Source organism: Mustela nigripes, chromosome 16 (assembly GCF_022355385.1).
Source record: "Mustela nigripes isolate SB6536 chromosome 16, MUSNIG.SB6536, whole genome shotgun sequence".
NCBI classification, from domain to species: Eukaryota; Metazoa; Chordata; class Mammalia; order Carnivora; family Mustelidae; genus Mustela; species Mustela nigripes.
Window position 1 is genome coordinate 50,779,616 of NC_081572.1, and position 21,257 is coordinate 50,800,872.

Here is a 21,257-nt window from a genome sequence, read left to right on the forward strand (position 1 = left end):
TTTAAATGAACAAATAAAAAGACTACCCATTATATCCCCAAACTGAGGTCAAATTGAGACCTTGGCCTTGTGGTAGGTGATGCTATAGATTGATGCACAAAAAAGAGACAGAGGAGGAGATAGGCCTATGGCATGGCCGAATGGAAACTCACAGAAGGTGCAGACTTCTGCCCTGGAGAGCAGCCCCACTGTGGTGCAGCCCCATTGGACGGAGTATGCTGCTGGCTCCGTAGGGCTAGAATATCTCGGCTCTGCAGTCAGAAAGCCGAATCCGAATCCGCCTCCAACAACCTTGCAAGCGGGCTCCCTAACTGCGTCGATAAAGGCTCCTTCTGTAGATGTTCATGAGGTTAAATGAAGAAACATAGCTTTGTACTTTTTCTTAAAGCACTGTTGCTTTTACTCTTGCAAAGATAGATATCATTCTGTGGTGTGGCCACATTTGTTCCTAACCCGTACGTTTCCCGAGCTTTAGATCAAAGCCTGATCTCTTCAGTGTCTGTCTCTTCCCCTCAGCAGCGAGCACAGGGCTCCAAAAGTGTGTTGTGTGGAGGTGTGCGCTGATCTCTAGTTGCATCATATTTCCAAATCTTACCTCTTTTGCTGAAATCTGGATCCTTAAGGGTGCCCCCCCCACCCCTGCCCCATACAGTTCCTATCACGGGGCTGGCACATGCGTACCAGAGCTTAGGGAGGAGTTCACACCTGATTAGAAAAGGTGTTTCTTCTTTCCAGGGACTTCCCAGATGACCCAGGTGTGCAGTGGGACACAGAGCGTGTGGCTGGCACCCTCCTCCAGCACGTGGAAGCAAACGGCATCAACCTGGTAAGCGGACATCCTCCCTGAATGAAAAGCCAGGATCCCGGTCACACCTTTACCCGTGGCTGCCCTCCTCTAGAGCTCTCTTTTAAACCTGCAGAGGGGGGCGCCTGGGTGGCCCAGTTGGCTACGTGTCTGCTTTCAGCTCAGGTCACGATCCCAGGATCCTGGGTTCGAGTCCCACGTAGGGCTCCCTGCTCAGCAAGGAGTCTGCTTCTCTCTCTCCCCCTGCCCCTCCACTCCAGTCGTGCGTGTGCTCTCTCTCTCTCTCTCAAATAAATAAATAAAATATTTTAAAAAACAAAAACAAAAAAATAAACCTATGGAGGACCAAACACACCCTTTGTGCGACTGTGTAACTAAACTGCCACAGGTGGACACAGAGGTTTTTTCCAAGCTATGTCCTCTTTAACCGTCCCCAACCCCAGCCTCTGTCCTGCCTTCTAAAACTCAGGGCCCCAGGAGCCCAAGCTATGGCTCCTGTTTGTACAAAACTTCACCTTTTCCCGAGCATTTTCATGTTTAGGGGACCATTTAAACTTTAAAAGGTAAATGTTGGGTGCCTGCCTCTCTGCCTGCTTGTGATCTCTGTCTATCAAATGAATAAATAAAATATTAAAAAAATAAATAAATAAAATGGTTTCCTTAAGTAGGGAAATTAAATCAGTTAAGGATTGTCCCGATGATTAAGGGCCCTCACACACTGGAATGAACATGAGCACCTCAAACGACAGGAAAGAGCTCCAGGTAGACAGGTGGCAGTTAACCGTCTGGGCAGTCTGGGGACAAGCACGGTCTGGGCCTGTTCTCATTCTTGGGAATATAAAAATGTCATGGCGGTCCCTGCCTTCACGGACCCTCCAGTCTAGTTCATAAGACATGGTCTGTATGTCAAAGAATTAACAGCAACTTGCAGGATACATGCCAAATACTGTAGGATTCCCAAAGCGGGCTGAAGAAGTCACAGAAGGCTTCTTGGAGAAGGCAGTCTTGAGATGCGGCCTGGACCACAAATCACTTTTCTGGGACACAAACTTGGGAGACTCTTCTGAGAGCAAAAATGGCACGGAGAGCTGTCCGTGCCCCGAGACCCCTCCCCGGATGCTCAGAGCTGTGGTCAAATGCAACATGGTCTAAAACAGAAACCCGGCCCCCTGGCAAGGACTGATCCTGTTCACCAGTGTGCAGTGCGTAAGGACTGCCTAGGTGTTTAGGAATTTAAGTGGTAAATTTTAGGCATTAGCCCATGAGGAACTGTCATTGTCATTTTAGAGGTGGACAGTAAGCCTTCTCAGTGGCCACAACATCGACCACTGGCAAGGCCTGGTCCAGAGGACCCCGGCAGAGCTGAGATGGGGGCTCCTGCCCTTGTTGACCAGTAAATGCGAATCTGCACTGTTGCTCTACCTCTGACTAAAATGTTCTCTGGCAGTGCGCGTGAATGTACCCTTGTGCCTTCTGGAGTGAGAAATTGAGGCTTAAAATCCTAGCTTCATCCCTTGCTGACCTCGGGCAAGCTTCTCAGCTTCTGGAAGCCTGAGTTTCCTCAATGTCAAATGAAAACTATGGTAACATTTGCCTTTTATTTTATTTTTTAGAAGATTTTATTTATTTATTTGACAGAGAGAGAGATCACAAGTAGGCAGAGAGGCAGGAAGCAGGCTCCCCACTGAGCAGAGAGCCGGATGCGGGGCTCAGTTCCAGGACCCTGAGATCATGACCTAAGCCAAAGGCAGAAGCTTTAACCCACTGAGCCACCCAGACGCTCCAAGGCAACCATTTTAAAACAGCTCTTTAACTCACCTTGCTGTTAATAAGGAAACTCCCAAGCTGTCATGGTGCAGTAAGGAATAATTTCTCTGGCCTGCACTTCATACAACAGTAAGCGTGTAAGGCCACGCTAACACCATTGTCAGTGAGGACGTACGTGGCCATAATCGAGCTCAGCCCCCAGGAGGCACTGAAATATACTTTCCCACAGTCCCCGTAGGCCCTGGTGGGCTAGGGGCGAGGGCTTAGTAGCAGACAGGGGAGAAGTCACTCAGTGGCAGAATCAGGGACCCAGGGGCCCCCTCCAGACCAGAAGTATTGGCCACACAATGAGAAGATCAATGGGGAAGCAGCGACAGAAGCCAGGAGCACTGAGCTAAGACATGGGAAGACAGATTCCCACCTGGGCTGAGCTAGGATGATCCTAAAAGCTTTCCTCCGCTCCAGAGGAAAGCTGGCTCTGCAGGGGTTAACCCCAGGAGATGGAAGGAAACCAGGTGCCATCTGGTCCCAGCCCCACCATGTTTGCCGAGCTGCCAGGACATGGCTTTGAAAGCTTTATGATGCTGCCCTCTACAGAGAGCAGCCGAGGGGTTCAATAGTGTCTTTCCGTGGCAAGCAGGCTAGGTCCGGGGTCTGGCCCCTATGTGGACCTTTCATTCAACAAGTATTTATTGAGCACCTGGTCTGTGATATTCCCTACTTGCTGTATTCCGGCGATATAGACATGAAACCAAACACCCAGTCCCTCCTCCCTTAGGGATCCATGACATGTGGGCTCCCATCGTTGTTTGCTGTGGGGGACAATGCTTACCAGCATCTCGGGCTTTTCCCCACTGACTGCCCCCTCAGTCATCACAGCAAATCTATCTTCAGACATGGCCAGATGTGCCTGGGGCGACATAGCCCCCAGTTGAGAACCACCATCTTAGAGAAACCAGAGCAGCCCCTCCATTACCACTGGAGTCTGGGTAAGATTTCATTTGAACAAAGATTTCCACAGTTTTGGGGGGAGGGGTGGGTGAGGTGGATGGAGTTCTAGAAAGAGCTACAGGGTCACCGTTGTCACATTAAATATCTGCAAAAGTCCAGGGAGCTGGATACAATTCTGCTCAGCCCTCCTTGTGACAGAAAGAAAAAGGGAGACTATAGGAAGAAACAGAGACCTAGGAAAATTTCAGAAGTGATTGAGCCAAGCTCCAGCGGACCCCCAATCCCCCCTAACTAGGAAGTGCTCTCCAGCCCACCCAAGGTAATGACTAGCCCCACTGTCATGGTCTCCTCATAAGAGCAGGCTTAGAGTTGAGACTCTCTAGCCTGTCCTGTTGTACATACACATTCCTGAACATTTCCACATCGGGGTGTTGTGTCTTCACCTCAACCCCGCCAGGAAGGCAGAGCAGATATTACTTTTCTTATCTGGCAAATGAGACGACCAACAACACATTGAACCTTGAAATAACTTCCAGGGGTCAAGTTCTGTGACCTGCACAATGGCAGGGGTTAAGAAGGGTCCAAGATAAGAGTAGAATTGAGTCAACACTGTGTTGGATGGAACACTGGGATCAGAACAGGGTACTTGAGTTAGTTACATGGTTTTACATTTTGTTTTGTTTTGTTTTGTTTTAAGTAGGCTCCTTGCCCAATATGGGGCTTGAACTCATGACCCTGAGATTAAGAGTCATATGCTCTACAGACCGAGCCCCAGCCAGGCGCCCCACGGTTTATGTGTTATAATAGACTGTATTCTTTAGAGCAGCTTTAGGTTCATAGTAAAGTCAAGCGGAAGGTACCCAAAAACTCCCCGTCTCCATGATTTTTTACAATCAGGAAACCAACACTGACATATTAACACCCCCCCAGTCCACAGTTTACATGAGGGCCCACTTTTGGTACTGTACATTCCATGGGCTTTGACAAATGTATAATGACACGTGTCCACAATTCACTTTTTTTTTTTTAAAGATTTTATTTATTAATTTAACAGAGAGAAATTACAAGTAGATGGAGAGGCAGGCAGAGAGAGAGAGATAGGGAAGCAGGCTCCCTGCTGAGCAGAGAGCCCGACGCGGGACTCGATCCCAGGACCCTGAGATCATGACCTGAGCCGAAGGCAGCGACTTAACCCACTGAGCCACCCAGGCGCCCCACAATTCGCTTTTTATAAGCCTTTAACTCTTTTTTGTTTTTGTTTTTGTTTTTAATTTTCCAGAAGGGAGAATTTCAAGTCTGCAACTGTAGAGAGAAGTTTAATGAACTTCCATGTTCCTATCACTCGGTTCCTGTAATCATTAACTCACAGTCAATATTAGCTTCATTTAAACAGCTGTTCATTTTTTTTTTTTAAAGATTTTATTTATTTATTTGACAGAGAGAGAGATCACAAGCAAGCAGAGAGGCAGGCAGAGGAGGAGGGGGGAAGCAGGCTCCCTGCTGAGCAGAGAGCCTGATGCCGGACTCGATCCCAGGACTCTGGGACCAGGACCCGAGCGGAAGGCAGCAGCCCAACCCACTGAGCCACCCAGGCGCCCCCTGTATTATTTCAAAGCAAATCTTTGTCATCATATTTCATATTTAAATATTTTAGCATGCATTTCTAATTGTGAACAAGTCCTTTTTTTTTTTTCTTTAAAGATTTTATTTATTTACTTGACACAGAGAGAGATCACAAGTAGGCAGAGAGGCAGGCAGGAAGAGGAGGAAGCAGGCTCCCCGCTGAGCAGAGAGCCCTATGCGGGGCTCGATCCCAGGACCCTCAGATCATGACCTGAGCTGAAGGCAGAGGCTTAACCCACTGAGCCACTCAGGCGCCCCCGACAGCAAGTCCTTTATTAACCTAACTATAACACCATTGTCACCCCTAAACATTCACAATTCCTTGATACCAGTGTGTATTTCCAATAGTCTCATGTCATAAATATGTTTTCATTTTGTGCTTATTTTTACGACTTGTTTGAATCAGGATACGTTAACAGGACTTTAAATTTTCTTTTCATCTGCAGTTCCCACCCCCCATCCTGTGCCCAGTAGAGGTTTGCTGCTCTCACTGTAACAGAGAGTTCTCTATACATGAAGTCAGCATTTTATGATTTAAAATAGAAACACCAGTAGCGAAGCCCTTCTCAGCCTATACCAATCCCCATCCTACTCCCTTTAGTCCACGTGGCATGCTGCGCACTTTCCTTGGGGACAGCTTACCTCTTTCCACTTCCCCTAACCAACTACTCCTGTTCCTTTTTCTGAGTCCCTGTTCTCTTTTTAAAATTTCTTTTATTATTCAAGGTAACATGATTATTATTCAGACTTACTTGGTCTTTTTCATAACCTATCTGTACAGAAGTGAAATGTTGGAACCCAGCCTAGCTTATCCTTAATAAGTAGAAGATACAGAGGCAGTCCGGGTGTGAATAGACTTCTGTGATCTTAACCCCGGGGCACGGTGGGTGCTGTCCCTCAAAGCCTTTGTGCCCTCAGTACAGCACAAGGAAAGGGGCCACATAAACATAAATCAGCCAGCATCTACAAGAACAAAGTTCACCCCGCAGCCAGCCATGAGAAGGAAGCATGCTAATAAATGGCCAGGCAGATAAGAAACTAAGATCCTCTAAACCTGGTTTGAATTGTGGCCGAATTCCCCTCTGCTTCACTGGCCCAGAACAAGAGTAAACAGTAAAACCCACACAGTCTCCACACAACTGGCCAACACAATGGGTTTACCCCACCGATCCGCTTGGAAGTGAGTTCAGCTGTACCCAGAATTGGGTACAGAATTCGTGTGCTCCTTTTCTGGCCCGGGGAACGGGAACAGCTGCCTTGAAACTGACGCAGAGAAAGTATTCAATCATGAGTGACCACCCTGGGGTGCCTAGGTGGCTCAGTGGGTTAAGCCTCTGCCTTCAGCTCGGGTCATGATCTTGGGGTCCTGGGATCGAGCCCCGCATCGGGTTCTCTGCTTGGCGGGGAGCCTGCTTCCCCCTCTCTCTCTGTCTGACTCTCTGCCTACTTGTGGTCTCTGCCAAATAAGAAAATAAAATCTTTAAAAAACAAAAAAATGAGTGACCACCCTGTTTCTCTACAGGTGGTGACGTTCGATGCAGGGGGAGTCAGTGGTCACCGAAATCATGTTGCTCTGTATGCAGCTGTGAGGTATGACTCTGCATGTTGCAGGTGGGAGGGGGCTCTGTTCATTTGGTCAGGGCAGATGTCTTCTAAAGGGCTTCCCCCCCTCACTGTATGAGCCCCAGGGAACTGGCTGCTGAAGCACAGAGAGCCAGCGCTGGCCGCATTGCTCACCACAGCTCACCACGCCATGTGTTTGAGAAATCCCTCCAAAGTCATCTTATCATCGTTTTGCCTCCTCAACTCATGAGGGTTTTTTCCGCACGGAAAAATGGGGTGACATTTTATTTCTGTCTTTGCTTTGGCCACAGAGAGGTTTCGGGCCAAACTTGCAACCCCATGTAGCACATGTGGGAGATTTGAGGGAGTGAGTTCTATAAATCAGTGTGCCTCATGGCTTCATCTTCTTTTTCCTCCTTTTTTAAAAAAGATCTTACTTATTTCTTTGTCAGAGAGAGAAAGAGAGAGCGAGAGTGAGCACAAGCACGGGGAGAGGCAGGCTGAGGGAGAAGCAGGCTCCCCAGTGAGCAAGGAGCCCAATGTGGGACTTGATCCCAGGACCCTGGGATCATGACCTGAGCTGAAGGCAGATGCTTAACCAAGTGAGCCACCCAGGCATCCCTTTCCTCTTTTTATTCTAATTTCTTTTGTACGTTATTTTAAAAAGCTTCTATTTATTTATTTGGCAGACAGAGAGAGAGGGAACACAAGCAGAGGGAGTGGGAGACACTGAGCAGGGAGCCCGAAGCGGGGCTCGATCCCAGGACCCTGGCATCATGACCTGAGCTGAAGGCAGACGCTTAACGACTAAGCCACACAGGCACTCCTCTTTTGTACATTTTGTACACTGTATCAAATCTTTCTTTGGAGAAGGAAGATATACATATGTAATAGGAAAACTTTTGTTCTTCATAGCCACCCTATTGTACCGATAGGCATCTGTATTTTACTGGTAAAAAACAAACCAAAAAAAAATGCACCTCAGAGATATTGAGGGACTTATTCAAAGTCATATAAACATAAACTGTGTTTCCCAGCCTCTAGAGAAGTACTTCTCCCCGGCGCCATGAGTGGGGGAGTGGTGGACCTGGCCTAGGGGAAGGGAGGGGACAACCGGAAGTAAAGGACTTACTTCAGAACTTTCTTCTAAACATGCCCCACATTCTCAGACCAGACCAGTGAAATATGTAAAGTTGGAAATGGTTCCCCTATCATTAAGTCCAACCACCTCATTTAACTGAGGAAGTGAAGTGGTTTTCTCAGCACGGCCAGGCTGAACAATGGCAGTAGTAGTAGAACTGAAATCCATTTCATATGAGTATGTTGTCTGTGTGTTGGTGGTGGAGTTGCACCCCTTATCCCATCTGGCTCCATCTCTCCGCTTCCAAACAAAAGCAGGCAAGGGTTCTGGAGTTCATTGCTGTAGGATTACCCGCTGCTGTTGGGAGTGTAGAATGGCCTTCACTGTGAGAAGGTGGGAGCAGGGGAAGTTGAAAAGGAGAAAGAACTATTAGAGAAGAAATATCAATTAATATTTTATTTTTATTTTTTTTAAGATTTTATTTATTTATTTGACAGACAGAGATCACAAGTAGGCAGAGAGGCAGGCAGAGAGAGAGGAGGAAGCAGGCTCCCTGTGGAGCAGAGAGCCCGATGTGGGGCTCCATCCCAGGACCCTGAGATCATGACCTGAGCTGAAGGCAGAGGCTTAACCCACTGAGCCACCCAGGTGCCCCTCAATTAATATTTTAAAATAGCCTCCTGTCACACTCAAATTCAATTTCGAAAGAGAGAAACTTTGAAAAGTTCATCATAGTTACCCTCGTCTCATGGGCAAAGCTTGGACCAAGGCACTTCATAACTATTAGTCGGCCCCCAGATTGGCTAATCTTGGGGATAGTGCCCATACTTGTCCTATAGCCAGAGGTATGGAATCCCAGAAACCTACATGGTGATTGATGCAAAAACACTACCTAAAAACCTGTGGGGGGGGCACCTGGGTGGCTCAGTGGGTTAAGCCTCTGCCTTCAGCTCAGGTCATGATCTCAGGGTCCTGGGATCGAGCCCCGAATCAGGCTCTCTGCTCAACAGGGATCCTGCTTCCCCCTCTCTCTGCCTGCCTTTCTGCCTACTTGTGATCTCTGTCTGTCAAATAAATAAATAAAATCTTAAAAATTAAAAAAAAAAAACCTATGGGGGGATCATAGGGTGTGGCAGGCCTTACCACTGTTGGGGAGGAAGAAACTTTATTCTGTCCAAGATTCTTCTAGCTGGACTAAGAATTAAAGTTCCACGAGAAATTATTAACAGGAGAAAATCAAATTTAATTTTGTCCCACAAAATCCATACAAACATGAATCCAGACAAACATGAAATTCCAGAGACTGTCAGGCAACATGAGACTTATATGTCATCCTGAGCTGGGGAGCACAGTGGGAGTCTGGGGTACAAGGAGAGGAAGACCATTAGCAGGAAGGTGGAAGGTTGAAATGTTTGAAAAGCAAAGGTGGCCCTTTTATCCCAATAAGTTTCTTAGATAAAAAGGAATCTTTACGACTAGTTCTCTTCCTGGTACAGGCCCGTTTCCAATGTAAGTTCAGCTGGCTGGGGGGGCAGGTGCAAAGTGGTTTTCCTGAATTTGATGGGTTTTGATTGCTTTTAGCTCAAGGTAACTTACATGCCATTGTAGCCCATACTGGAGAGGCCTGCCCTTGACCCCTGTACTCTGAAGGCTCTTCCTGTTAACTGCAAAGCAATTCTTACTCCCTCTCACTCCTGACCTTTCCTCCTCCAGGACCCTCCACTCAGAAGGGAAGTTACCTAAAGGTGAGTGGTCTGTTTTGCCAAAGTCTGCTAATTACTATCCCTCTAAGAAACTTATTGGGTGAAATTTGTAAATATATGGAGAACTGCCCTAGGTCAAGCCAAGGGGCTGGGGAGGCTGGGTCACACTCCTCTTGACCTAGCTCACTGTGTCTGTCTATGTGGGTCCTCAGGCCTTAAAACCAGGTTGTCTCCATTGGGAAGTCCCCTGCCAGCCAGGCAGCCTCTGGGTGTGAGGGAAGGCCAGAGGTGTTAGGAACACAAAACCAATAGGAGATACATGTAGAAAAGAGACTTATTATAAAACTTGACTCATCCAAGTACAGAAGCTGAGAAGTCTCACAGTCTGCCTTCTGCAAACTGGGGCCCCAGGAAAGCTGATGGTGTCAGTCAGTCTGGGTCCAAAGGCCTGAGAAGTAGGAGAGCCAGTGGTGTAAATCCCGGTCCAAGGGCAGGAGATGACCAGTGTCTCAGCTCAAGAGTCAAGCAGAAAAGAACAAATTCTCCCTTCTACCTATTCTTCTATTCAGGCCCTCGGTGGATGGGACCATGCCCACCCTCACTGGGGGGAGGGCTATCTGCTTTCCTGAGTCCACTGATTTAAATGTTAGTCTCATCCACAAATACCCTTCCAGGCACACCCAGAAGTAATCAGCCAAATATCTGGGTAACCTGTGACCCAGTTGAGTTGACACATGAAATTAACCATGACCCCAGGCCTTGCCCGCTCATCTGTCTAGCTTTCTTCCCAGGTGGGTCTTTTCTCACCTCCAATGTCCTTTCAGTCTGTCCATCTAAACTCCCATCACTTAGCTAAGGTGCAAACAGCTGATGGGTGTTTGAGGGGTTCACCTACTTGAAAGGTGTTTGACCCCACTTGGCCATTTACTGTGTGACACTAAGGCTTAACCTCTCTAGGCCAGTTTCTGGTCTGTCGATGGGAATCGGAAACATCCCCCAGGAGCGACAAGAAGATGATGCAAGTGAGAACACAGTCGGGTGTGCTCTTTCTGAGTGGGCCGATACCAGCCCTGTGAGACAGGCTTCCACTTTGTCAACACCACTTTACAGATGAGAAAACTGAGTCTCGGAGAGCTGAAGGCACTTTCCCAAGTCTGTCAGGTCTCAAGCATCAGAGCAGGAGCTAGGTCTCTTGCCTCAATCCCGAAATTCTGGTCTTCATTGCCTTTCCCTTGGCCTTGAAGTAGCCAGTTTCCAACCTCGAGCAACCACCTTAATCTTGCTAGGGCTTGAGTAGAGAGCAGGTGGCCAGGTGTTCTGTGGTCCTTTCACTCTTCCTGTCTGTGAAAACGATGGGCAAAGAGCACCTTTGGTGCTACCAAGACATCTGGCTACTCCGTGGCCATGGTTTTGCCCTGCCCTGAGCCCCAAAGGAGGGGTAGGGTGCTCAGGGGAAATCTGCCTGGAAGCAACAAGACTCTTCACTTCTTCCCTCTCCACCTCCCCCAACCAGGGTGCTCGGTGCTCACGCTTCAGTCAGTGAATGTGTTGCGCAAGTACATCTCCCTTCTGGACCTGCCCTTTTCTCTGCTTCATACCCGGGATGTCCTCTTCGTGCTCACCAGCAAAGAAGTGGCACAGGCCAAGGTGAGGATTGTGAATTCCCCGACACCCTCCCTCCAGATCTCTGTCCCAGACCCCCTGGCCCCCCACGGCCCCTAAGCGAAGACCTTCCGTGGTGGCTTAGCATCTGAGTGTCAGGACTATCCAGCTAGACCTTGGCAGTCATAGCTTATTAGGGGCTTTTGCCCTTTTTTCTGATCATAAACGTAATATGATTTTTAAAAGTAAAAATACAATGCTTGTTGTAGAACATCTAGAAATACTTTATATAAAAGCATCAAGAAGAAAATAAAGATAATCAAATAAAAATTACCCTCAGTGCTACCACTCAGAGAAAATCATTGCTAACATATATATTTTCTTAATGGGATTACACAGTGCCTACTATTTAAAACCTGTCCTAACAACATTATGACCATCTTCTTCTATGTCATTATACATTAGAATTGTAATGGGCGCCTGCATTTCACTGTAAGGATGTACAGAGAGGAACTCAGACCTGCCAGGAGCCTCTGTAAAGAGCCAATAGGATAGACCACCAGAGGCTTATTTACCTGCTGAGGAAAGGTCAGGCCCAGCAAAGGCCTCATGGTGAAAACTCTTAGCTGTCCAAGGGGCGGGTGATTCTGAAAACCATGGAGTTAGGGAGTTAAGGAGAATTGACCCAATCTGCCTCCAGGTGTGACTAGAGTGTGACTATATATTATATATATAATATATATATTTTTATATATATAGTATTATGTATTATATATAATATATAATTATATATTATATACATACAATTATATATATAATTTTTATAAATTTATATATTTCATATATAAATATAAATATGTTTATCTATAAATTTTATATATAAATATATAAAATATATTTATATATTTAAAATATATTTATATTTATATATTGTATGTATATTGTATATATGATTATATATACAATATATTAAATATATACATACAAAATATACATTTTATATGTATATGAAATTGTATATATACAATATATACATATAATACATTATATATAATATAGTGTGACTATATATAATATATAATATTTGTATAATATATGTAATATAGTTAAAGTTTTTTTATTATTATTATTATTATTATTTTGCTTAGCTTTATTTTCTGAACTGTCTGTGATACACATTTATACCTACTATGAGGCACTTTGCTAGATACTGAGAATGTAACACTGACCAGAAACATGAATTCTCCTTTGTTTTATTTGATAGTTCCTTACTTTCTGTTCTTTATTTGTGTCCTTCTACTTTATTCAGATTTTACACTGTTTTTTCTTTTTTTTAATATCTTGGACTGAAAAGGTTAGCTTTTTTCCCCATTTTCAATCTTTTTTTAAAAATACACTCTAATACTATTAATTTCCCTTGAAGTATTTCTTTAGCTGCACCCGACAAGTTTTGATACATACTTCTACCGTCACTCAGTTATAAGTAACTTACAGTTTCCATTGTGAGCTCCTCTTTAATACATGAGGCTTTTTTTTTTTATATACATGAGGCTTTTAAGGGTGTATTTTCAAGTTTACAAATGCGTGCATGTGTGTGCGTGTGTGTGTACCATCAATCCTCATTATCCACAGGTTCCATCTTGGCAAATGCGCCTACATGCTAAAATTTACTTGTAACCCCAAAATTAATATGGGGCTTTTGTGATCATTTGTGGACATGCATATCTGCAGGGCAGTGAAGTTTTAAGTTGCCACCAAAGCACACACCCAGGTTCCTCACTGAGGTTGAATAAGGTGACCCTCTGCCTTCTTGTTTCAGCTCTGCAAACAAGTATCCTCTCTTCAGTATATTTGGTGACACATTGTTCTCATTTTTGTGCTTTTTGTTGGTGATTTTACTGTTTTAAATGTCTTCTGAGTAAGCCATTCAAGTGCTGTCTAATGATTCTAAGGGCGGGAAAGCCGTGATACCTCTTCTAGAGAAAGGAGGTTAGTTAGATCAGCTTCATTCATGCATGAGTTACAGCCCTATTGACTGTGAATTTGATGAATGAATTGATAACATAATATTAAATAAGACATCTTTAAACAGAAACCCACATAAAACAAGGTTATGTACTGATCAGTTGATTAAAATGTTGAGACTAGAGGCTCTCAGGAACCAAAACTGTTATTTTCCCTAGGAACAATGATACTGTATTGACTAATTTAAGCGTTTGCAGTAACTTTATAGAAGGTAGCTACCAGAACACGAATTATCCTGTAGCCTTTTTATTGTTGATTTAGAATTGAATTGCTTCCTGGTCACTACATGTTGCTTGTGTAATACTGTTTTTTTAAAAACTTATTGAGAATTCCTTAGTGAATGACCTACTTTATGATCAGTTTTTGTAAATGTTAACGTGTTATCTAGAAAGAATGTGTGTGCTCTGTGGTTTTTGTTTCAGATTCTAGATATAACCACCAGAGCTTAGTACATATTTTAGTCACAACTTGTGTATTCTAACCGCTTTTTAACTTTTTTTAAACTATCTTTTTAAGATTTTATTTATTTAATAGAGAAAGAGACTGAGAGAGAGCATGAGCTGTGGGAGGGGCAGAGGGAGAAGCAGACTCCCCACTGAGCAGGGAGCCCGATGCAGGACTTGATCCCAGGACCCTGAGACGCTTAACTGACTGAGCCACCCAGGGGTCCCGTATTCAGAAATTTATGAGCAAGAATGTTCATTAGTATAATTTATGATAGTCAAAAAGGGAACTAATATTCAGCAGATGAATTGATGGTAGTACCAGATAACCTGCAAAATCGTATCTTTGAAGGAAATGTAGTGGAAATGCTCCAAAAAGGAGGGGAGGTATAGAAAAAACTTTGATGTTTTGTACTCCCTTGGAAAAGTAACAGAAAAACAGTTTGTAAGAAAACAAATGGACGGTAAGTGCTAATTGTATTGAATGGGTACTGAAAAGCCGTTGAAAGGTTAGGGAACCCAAAAATTAGACCACTGGGGGCAGGATGATATGGGAGACACATGTGACTTGGTAGCTGCTAAAATCAGACAAGTCAAGTGTGTCTGGGCTACAAAGTTCATCCCTTCTCTCAATGTTTTTCTTTTCTTTCTTTCTTTTTTTTTTTTTTTTTAAGATTTTATTTATTTATTTGATACAGAGAGAGAGAGATCACAAGTAGGCAGAGAGGCAGGCAGAGAGAGAGGGGAAAGCAGGCTCCCTGCTGAGCAGAGAACCCGATGCGGGGCTTGATCCCAGGACCCTGAGACTATGACCTGAGCTGAAGGCGGAGGCTTAACCCACTGAGCCACCCAGGCACCCGTCTCTCAATGTTTTTCTAAAATAAACATTTTGGGGACGCCTGGGTGGTTCGGTTGGTTGGGCATTTGCCTTCGGCTTGGGTGGTGATCCTGGGGTCCTGGGATCAAGTCCCACTTCGGGCTCCCTGCTCAGTGGGGAGTCTGCTTCTCCCTCTCCCTCTGCCACTCCCCATGCTTGTGTTCTCTCTCTGACAAATAAATAAATAAAATCATAAAAAAAAATAAAATAAAATGAGTTCTTTACATAAAGGTCTTCAATGATAATAGCTCAGAGAGGCAGTTGACTTTTGGTACTTAGAGAAAAGCAGGCAGGAAATATTTATATATGTTATATCTAGTTTAATATATATAAAAATATATATATATTTCATATATATTTATATATGTTATATCTAGTTTCATCAGTCGCTATGATCTGTGGTTTAAAACTGAACTACACTAGGTCTAAATAACAAGATAATACACATTTTGGCAAGGAGAACCCCACACCCATGTGTACCCTTTGGTGTGAATGTGTCTCTGTGCCTTCTAGTTTCTTCTCTTCCTCTTTCTCCCAGCTTCTGTAATTGAGAGGAGCGTTAGCACAATAATGTAGCTCGCTTCCCATAAAACCTCCTCGTACATTTGATCTATACGATGTAGGGGAGCAAAGAAATTAAGAATGTGGGCTTCAGGGTCATTCACATGGCTCTGGCTTCAGACGCCAGCCGTGTTGTCTAAATCGAGGTGATGCATGGAGACCGCCAGCGCGCTGTGGCCACCATTACTATCCTGTGAGTTTATCACTGGGTTGTCGTTAGGAGAGGGGAGAGGGGAGGCAGTGATGGGAGGCCCATCCGGAGAGCTTCGCTTGTCCCAGGGAGAAGCCAGGATAGGCTACAGCATGAGCTGTGCTTGTGAGAAGCAGTTCAGGTGAGGAAAGAGGGAGTGAAACAGTTCCATGACCGGGCCTCTCTGCTTCTCCTAGAGAGCCATGTCCTGCCACCGCAGCCAGCTGCTCTGGTTCCGCCGCCTCTACTTACTCTTCTCCAGATACATGAGGATCAACTCCCTGCACTTCCTCTGAAGCCTGGAGGGGTCTTCTGGGCTAAGGAACACAGGGAGAAGCAAAGACCAGAATGCCTGGGCCCGGGCCTTGAGCTGGTGGATCAGCCTGAACTGAAGAGAGCCCCATGGGGGGTGCCTTCCAGAGCTCTGTGGGTCTGCGCTGAGAAGCTCTAACTAAAGGGGGGACCGTGCAGGCCAATGGGTGGTCCCAACGTCAGCTTCTTCCTTTGGGGGAAAGCCCCACGGCAGCCCAAACCAAACCAATCCCAGGATACCAATAGCTACCCTGACAGCTTTTCAAGTTCTTCCGGAAAACGCGCTATATAATGGCACCATGTCGGTCAGGCATCTAGGACAGAGCCTGCTGTGATGATAAATGCTCTGAAAGGTGCTCCCAGATCACTTCTCAGAGGCCATGAGGCAGAATTTTTATGTTGTTTCCAAAGCAGCCTCACCAAGCTCACACACACGAGTAGCCCCGATAGTGAGTGAGTTCAGCCATTATTACTTTGATTCACGTCGTGGCCTCTGTATCAAGTTTGAGTCCCGAGGAAGCTTCTCTACTTAACCTCATAGTCGTTAAACCGACTGGGGCTCCTGAAGGTCAAAGGCCGACCACGATGCCCAGCATTTCCTGCTGAGACTGTTACAAAGTGGGCCTGCCCGGAAGGAGCATCCAGTCAAAGATCTCAGCTCCCAGTCTTTTGAGGGAAGGAGGAAACAGGAAGACAAATCAGGAAGTCTTGTGTGCTGTTGTTTTTTTTTAAATCCTCAACCAAAACTAAACAAAACAAGAAAGCTGATGTCGTAAAATTGTGCTACAAACCAAAGCAGTCTGAGGGGTCTGGCTTGGAAACTACTCCCACGGCCCAGCCAACGGTCCAGGCAAGTGGCCCGAGGCTGGGAAGCTTAGGTGTCAAGGGCACAGGCTCCGCATACTGGTGGAAGACCAGATTTACCAACAGTGTAATCATGGACAAGGTGTTTAACCTTTGTCTGACTCAGTTGTCTCATGTGCAAAAGGAAGCGTGGTCACGGTACCAACCTCAGAGGAGACTAAGCCAGGTGGGCGCCCAGGAAAGGGTCTGGCGCGCAGTCAGGGCCCAGGAAAGGTGAGTCGCTGGTGTTCGGAGATGCATAAGCAGCCCTACCACAGAGGGACTCGCAGGAGTTGAAGTCCTGACACAAAAAGGACCTTGGTGCACATTGTCCAGGGGTATCCTTTCTGGCCCTTGGCAGAAGGCCTGCACTGCTGTCTCCATAGCAACAGGTTACAGACCTGCTCTCTTGATGCCGCCTACGGGCCACGTGGGACTGAGCCAGAGAACAGGCCCTAAAACAGGAGTCTAAAATGCAAATCTGGTTGTTATCTGTCTACTGAAAATCTGTCAGTGGCTCCTAATAGCCTCCTTAGAAACTGTGAGAAGAAATCAGCCACTGATGCTAGATGGTGGGGGGGCGGGGGCAGAGGACAAGCTGCCTCCTGTCTTGCTTCTGATAAGACAGGCCCTGAGCCAGCTTCTCCAGACTGCAAGTCTCAGTATGTATTAAGAGCTTATAAAGTACCCAAACCCTGGGGTGCCTGGTGTCTCAGTGGGTTAAGGCCTCTGCCTTCAGCTCAGGTCATGATCTCAGGGTCCTGGGATTGAGTCCCACATCAGGGAGCCTACTTCCCCCTCTCTCTCTGCCTGCCTCTTTGCCTACTTGTGATCTCTGTCTGTCAAATAAATAAATACAATTTTTAAAAAATACCCAAACCCCGTGACCTAAGGAAATACTTAAAAAATTTAATTTAAAAAATGAAAATTATACATACAGATATCATCACAGTATTATTTATAATACAATTTGAAAAATCCAATGATGATTGCATCAATGAGTGTTTATGATAAATTTTTGAAAGCAGGTTAGGAATGGTACAATCTCATATTAGTTAAACATACATGCACAAATATGTGTGTATGTATACACCCACATAAAAGTATATATATATATAGAGAGAGAGAGAGAGACAGAGATATATATGAAAAAGGTAATTACTGGGGTGCCTGGCTGGCTCGGTTGGTACAGCATGGGACTCTTGATCTTGGGTGTCTTGAGTTCAAGCCCCATGTTGGATGTAGAGCTTGCTTTTTTTTTAAGAAAGGTAATTGCTAATTACTAAGGTCATCTTTCTAAAATGAACATTTATAATTTTAAAGGATTTTATTGTTGTTCATTAATCGTTTTGATGTGATTATATACTTTTGATATAATGTAAAGCTAAAAAAAAAAAAAAAAAAACCATGTATAGCCAAGGGCGTCAGGGTGGCTCAGTCAGTTAAACATCTGACTTCACCTCAGGTCATGATCTCACGGTCCTGGGATTGAGTCCCACATGGAGTCCCACATCAGGTTCCCCCTGCTCTGGGCTCCCTCTGCTCTGCAGGGAGCCTGCCTCTCCCTCTCCCTCTGCCACTCCCCCTGCTTATGCTCTCTCTGTCAAATAAATAAAATCTTAAAAAAAAAAAAAAAAAAGGAAATGCAACCCTTTGTGGGGAAAAATACCTATATGTCTACACACCCAATTGAGTGTAAATAAATGGGATATTTCTGGTAACAGTGCTTCTCTGAAAAAGGAAATTGGGTGGGAGGAGGGGAAAGGAGACCTTTTTTGTTGTTGTTCCTTTTGAATTTTATACCATGCATGTATATTCTCTCTTCAAAAATACTCTCAAATATTAGAGGTTAGAAAGCTCTGTAGAATCTTCGACAGTCACTGCTTCTGAGTGGTAGGACTAGAGTTATTTTCGGCTCTTGTTTTACTGCCCAGGCCGGGTATTTCTTTGTAAATAAATTGAGGAAAAGTTTAGGTGGAAATGAAAACAAACTAACATCTTTATTTCCTGGTGCCGGGGGCTTGATTCTGGTCCTCGTCGCTGGAGTGCAAGCTCCCCCTCCTTGGCTCCCTCCATCCTAACACCCTCCCCTTGGGGTTTCCAATGAGAACAGAGCTAGGTTCTCTGTGGTGCCTGGAGAGAGCACTGGACAGCTGCGCGGGAGGGAAGGATGCCCCTCAAAGCCACCCTGGAGTAGGATCTGCGCTCAAGTTAGGGGAAGGTGCTCTCCGTGGGCAGCGTAGCCCTGGGGACACCTGGTAAGTATGCCTCTGTGCCAGTTGTCAGAAAGCAGCCCTTCCCCCAGGCAAACATAGGCCCTCACTAGAGCACAACTCGGTGAGAGCAGCAGGGAGTACCAGCTCCGCCCTCTGAGCCCCATACTTGTATAGTTAACAACCTGCAAAACTGTACAACAGCCCTGAAGCCTAGAGCGAAGATCAGATGCGGTTTCTTCAAGGAGCCAGACAAGAAAAGAAGGAAGGAAGCAGAGGGAAGGGAGGGAGGCAGACGTGGAAGGAACGAAGTGGACACACACACGTGCGCGCGCGCGGACACTCTTAACTAAAAATTCACCAGGAAGCAGGCTGTCTCTTCTTGCCCAGAGTCCCGGGAGGCGACTGTGGTTCAGAGAGGCCTGGTGGTTTGCCAGTTCTCAGCCTGGGGCCCAGAAGAGCAGAAATCGCCTGGCCTCCCACCGCTCCTTACTTTGCCATGGTTGGAGACCAAAGGTGAGTAGACCCAGTCCCAAAGGGCAACCCTCTTCCAAAGGGGCTCCCAGGGAAAGGAAGTCCCACCTGCCATGGGCAGCTCCCTCGGAAGAAACAGTTAATGGCAGACTTCATCAAAAACAACAATGAATGGCGCCTGGGAGGCTCAGTGGGTTAAGCCTGTGCCTTGGGCTCAGGTCATGATCTTAGGGTCCTGGGATTGAGCCCCGAATCAGGCTCTCAGCTTAGCAGGGAGCCTGCTTCCTCCTCTCTCTCTGCCTACTTCTGATCTCTGCCTGTCAATTTAATAAATAAAAAATCTTAAAAAAAAAAAAAATGAACGCTCAGGTCCTGGTCCAGACGAAAAAGAATGTTTCTCAGGAGAGGCCAAATCAGAATCTGGACTACCGAGTAGAAGACGTATCTCAGAACCCAGAAGGCATTTCACTCAGGAATGGAAATTGTGATGGAAAAAGGACTTGAAAAATACATCAAAGGGGAACAAAAAAAGTCCAAGAGACCTAACATGTGAATAACTCGAGTTCTAGAAGCAGAAATAGTTACAGATGAGGGATAATACAGGGGAATTTACATCATCTGAAAGAGACTTGAGTCAGTGCATTAGAAGGGCTCACCATATTCTAGCCTGCTGTGATTTTTTAAAAAAGATACACACGAGGGTGCCTGGGTGGCTCAGTGTGTTGAACTCGGGGTCCTGGGCTGGATTCCCTGCCAGGCTCCCTGCTCAGTGGAGGTGGGGGGTGCGGGGGGGTGGGGGGGAGTCTGCTTCACCCTCTGCCCCTCCCCCACCCCCGCTGGTGCTCTCTCTTTCTGTCAAACAAGTAAAATCTTTAAACAATAATAAAATAAAAAGATGCACACGTGTGCTGCAAAATCCTAAATTTCAAGTGGGGAGAGGATAAAAATATTGCAGAGATCTCAGGGTCTAAGGGGACGCTCTGGAGGAGAAACATCTCGAAGACATAGACAAGTCTGGGGCTCCTGCGGGACAGCAAAGGTCACCACCTGCAGCCCTGAACAGTGCAGAATCCCAATTAATGAAGGAGAAAAGAGGAAATGAGGAGAAACTTACAAGCCTGCAAACTTAAAAAAAAAGGGGGGGGGGAGACAGGAAACAAAGCATAAAATGTAACAAATGCAGTGAATCAAATCAGGTATCCAGTTACTTCGAAAAAAAATTTTTTTGAATGGGCTAATTTCCCTACCAAAACAGTTAGAAAACAAAATCTAGCAGCTAGAAGTGACAAAGAGGCTAAAAATAAAAGGTGAGTCACAGACCAAATACCAGGCAAAGGCACACAAAAACAGTGACAACACACAGCCAAGCATCTAAAAGCGTTAAACCTTGAACAATAGGGGATATTTTAGACCCAGTACCAGATTCACTCCAGGAGAGGATAGGCAGTAAATATCACAGCAGGCAGATACTTGCAACAAACTCCCTCAAAAATCCAAGTTCTTTGCTTGATTTTTTTTTTTCTTTGCTTGATTAAAAAAAAAAAGATTTTATTTAGGGCGCCTGGGTGGCTCAATCCATTAAGCATGGGCCTTCCACTCAGGTCATGATACCAGGGACCTGGGATGGAGCCCCGCCTCAGGCTCCCTGCTCAGTGGGGAGCCTGCTTCTCCCTCTGCCTGCTGTTCCCCCTGCTAGTGCTTGCTCTCTCTGTTAAATAAATAAAATCTTTTAAAAAACAAAAATATTGATTTTATTTATTTGAGAGAGAGAGAACACAAGTGGGGGGAGGGGAGAGCAGAGGGAGAGGAAGAAGCAGGCTCCTCACCCAGCAAGAAGCCAGGCATGGGACTCCATCCCAGGACCCTGCGATCATGACCTGAGCCAAAGGCAGACGCTTTACGACTAAGCACCCAGGCACCCCCCACCCCAAGTTCTTTAAAAAACAAAACACAGTAATAATGGAAGGTTCATGTTCTCTTGCTTGCTCTCTCGGTCAAATCAATGAATTAAATCTTTAAAAAAACACAGAAATAGCTTTCAATAAGTTTATAAAATGACCGAAAAAACTCTACGTAGAAACCAAAAATCATCCTCCAAAATAATCTGCAGATCAAAGAGAAAATTACAAATTTTCTAGGAGGTAATAAAAATTACACTTTGTATGGGATATATGTACTCTTTTGTTTTTAAGAGATTGAAATTAGTGAACTATGGGATTTAATT

General features: G+C 45.4%; 1 protein-coding gene across 5 annotated transcripts in view; it reads left to right on the top strand.

Annotated features, from left to right (window-relative positions):
* Positions 1–19,764, top strand: part of PIGL (phosphatidylinositol glycan anchor biosynthesis class L) — a 67,533-nt gene extending 47,769 nt beyond the window's left edge. The window contains exons 3-7 of one of the 5 annotated variants that reach the window (XM_059380647.1): positions 736–826; positions 6,669–6,736; positions 9,504–9,535; positions 11,007–11,140; positions 15,389–15,569. In XM_059380647.1, coding sequence (XP_059236630.1) covers positions 736–826; positions 6,669–6,736; positions 9,504–9,535; positions 11,007–11,140; positions 15,389–15,487 — 424 coding nt within the window. In that variant the 3' untranslated portion in view covers positions 15,488–15,569. Of the gene's footprint in view, positions 1–735; positions 827–6,668; positions 6,737–9,503; positions 9,536–11,006; positions 11,141–15,388 lie in introns of all 5 variants that reach the window. The other 4 variants (XM_059380646.1, XM_059380650.1, XM_059380648.1 and 1 more) reach the window with 4 other exon arrangements.
* Positions 19,765–21,257: the final 1,493 nt, after the last annotated feature.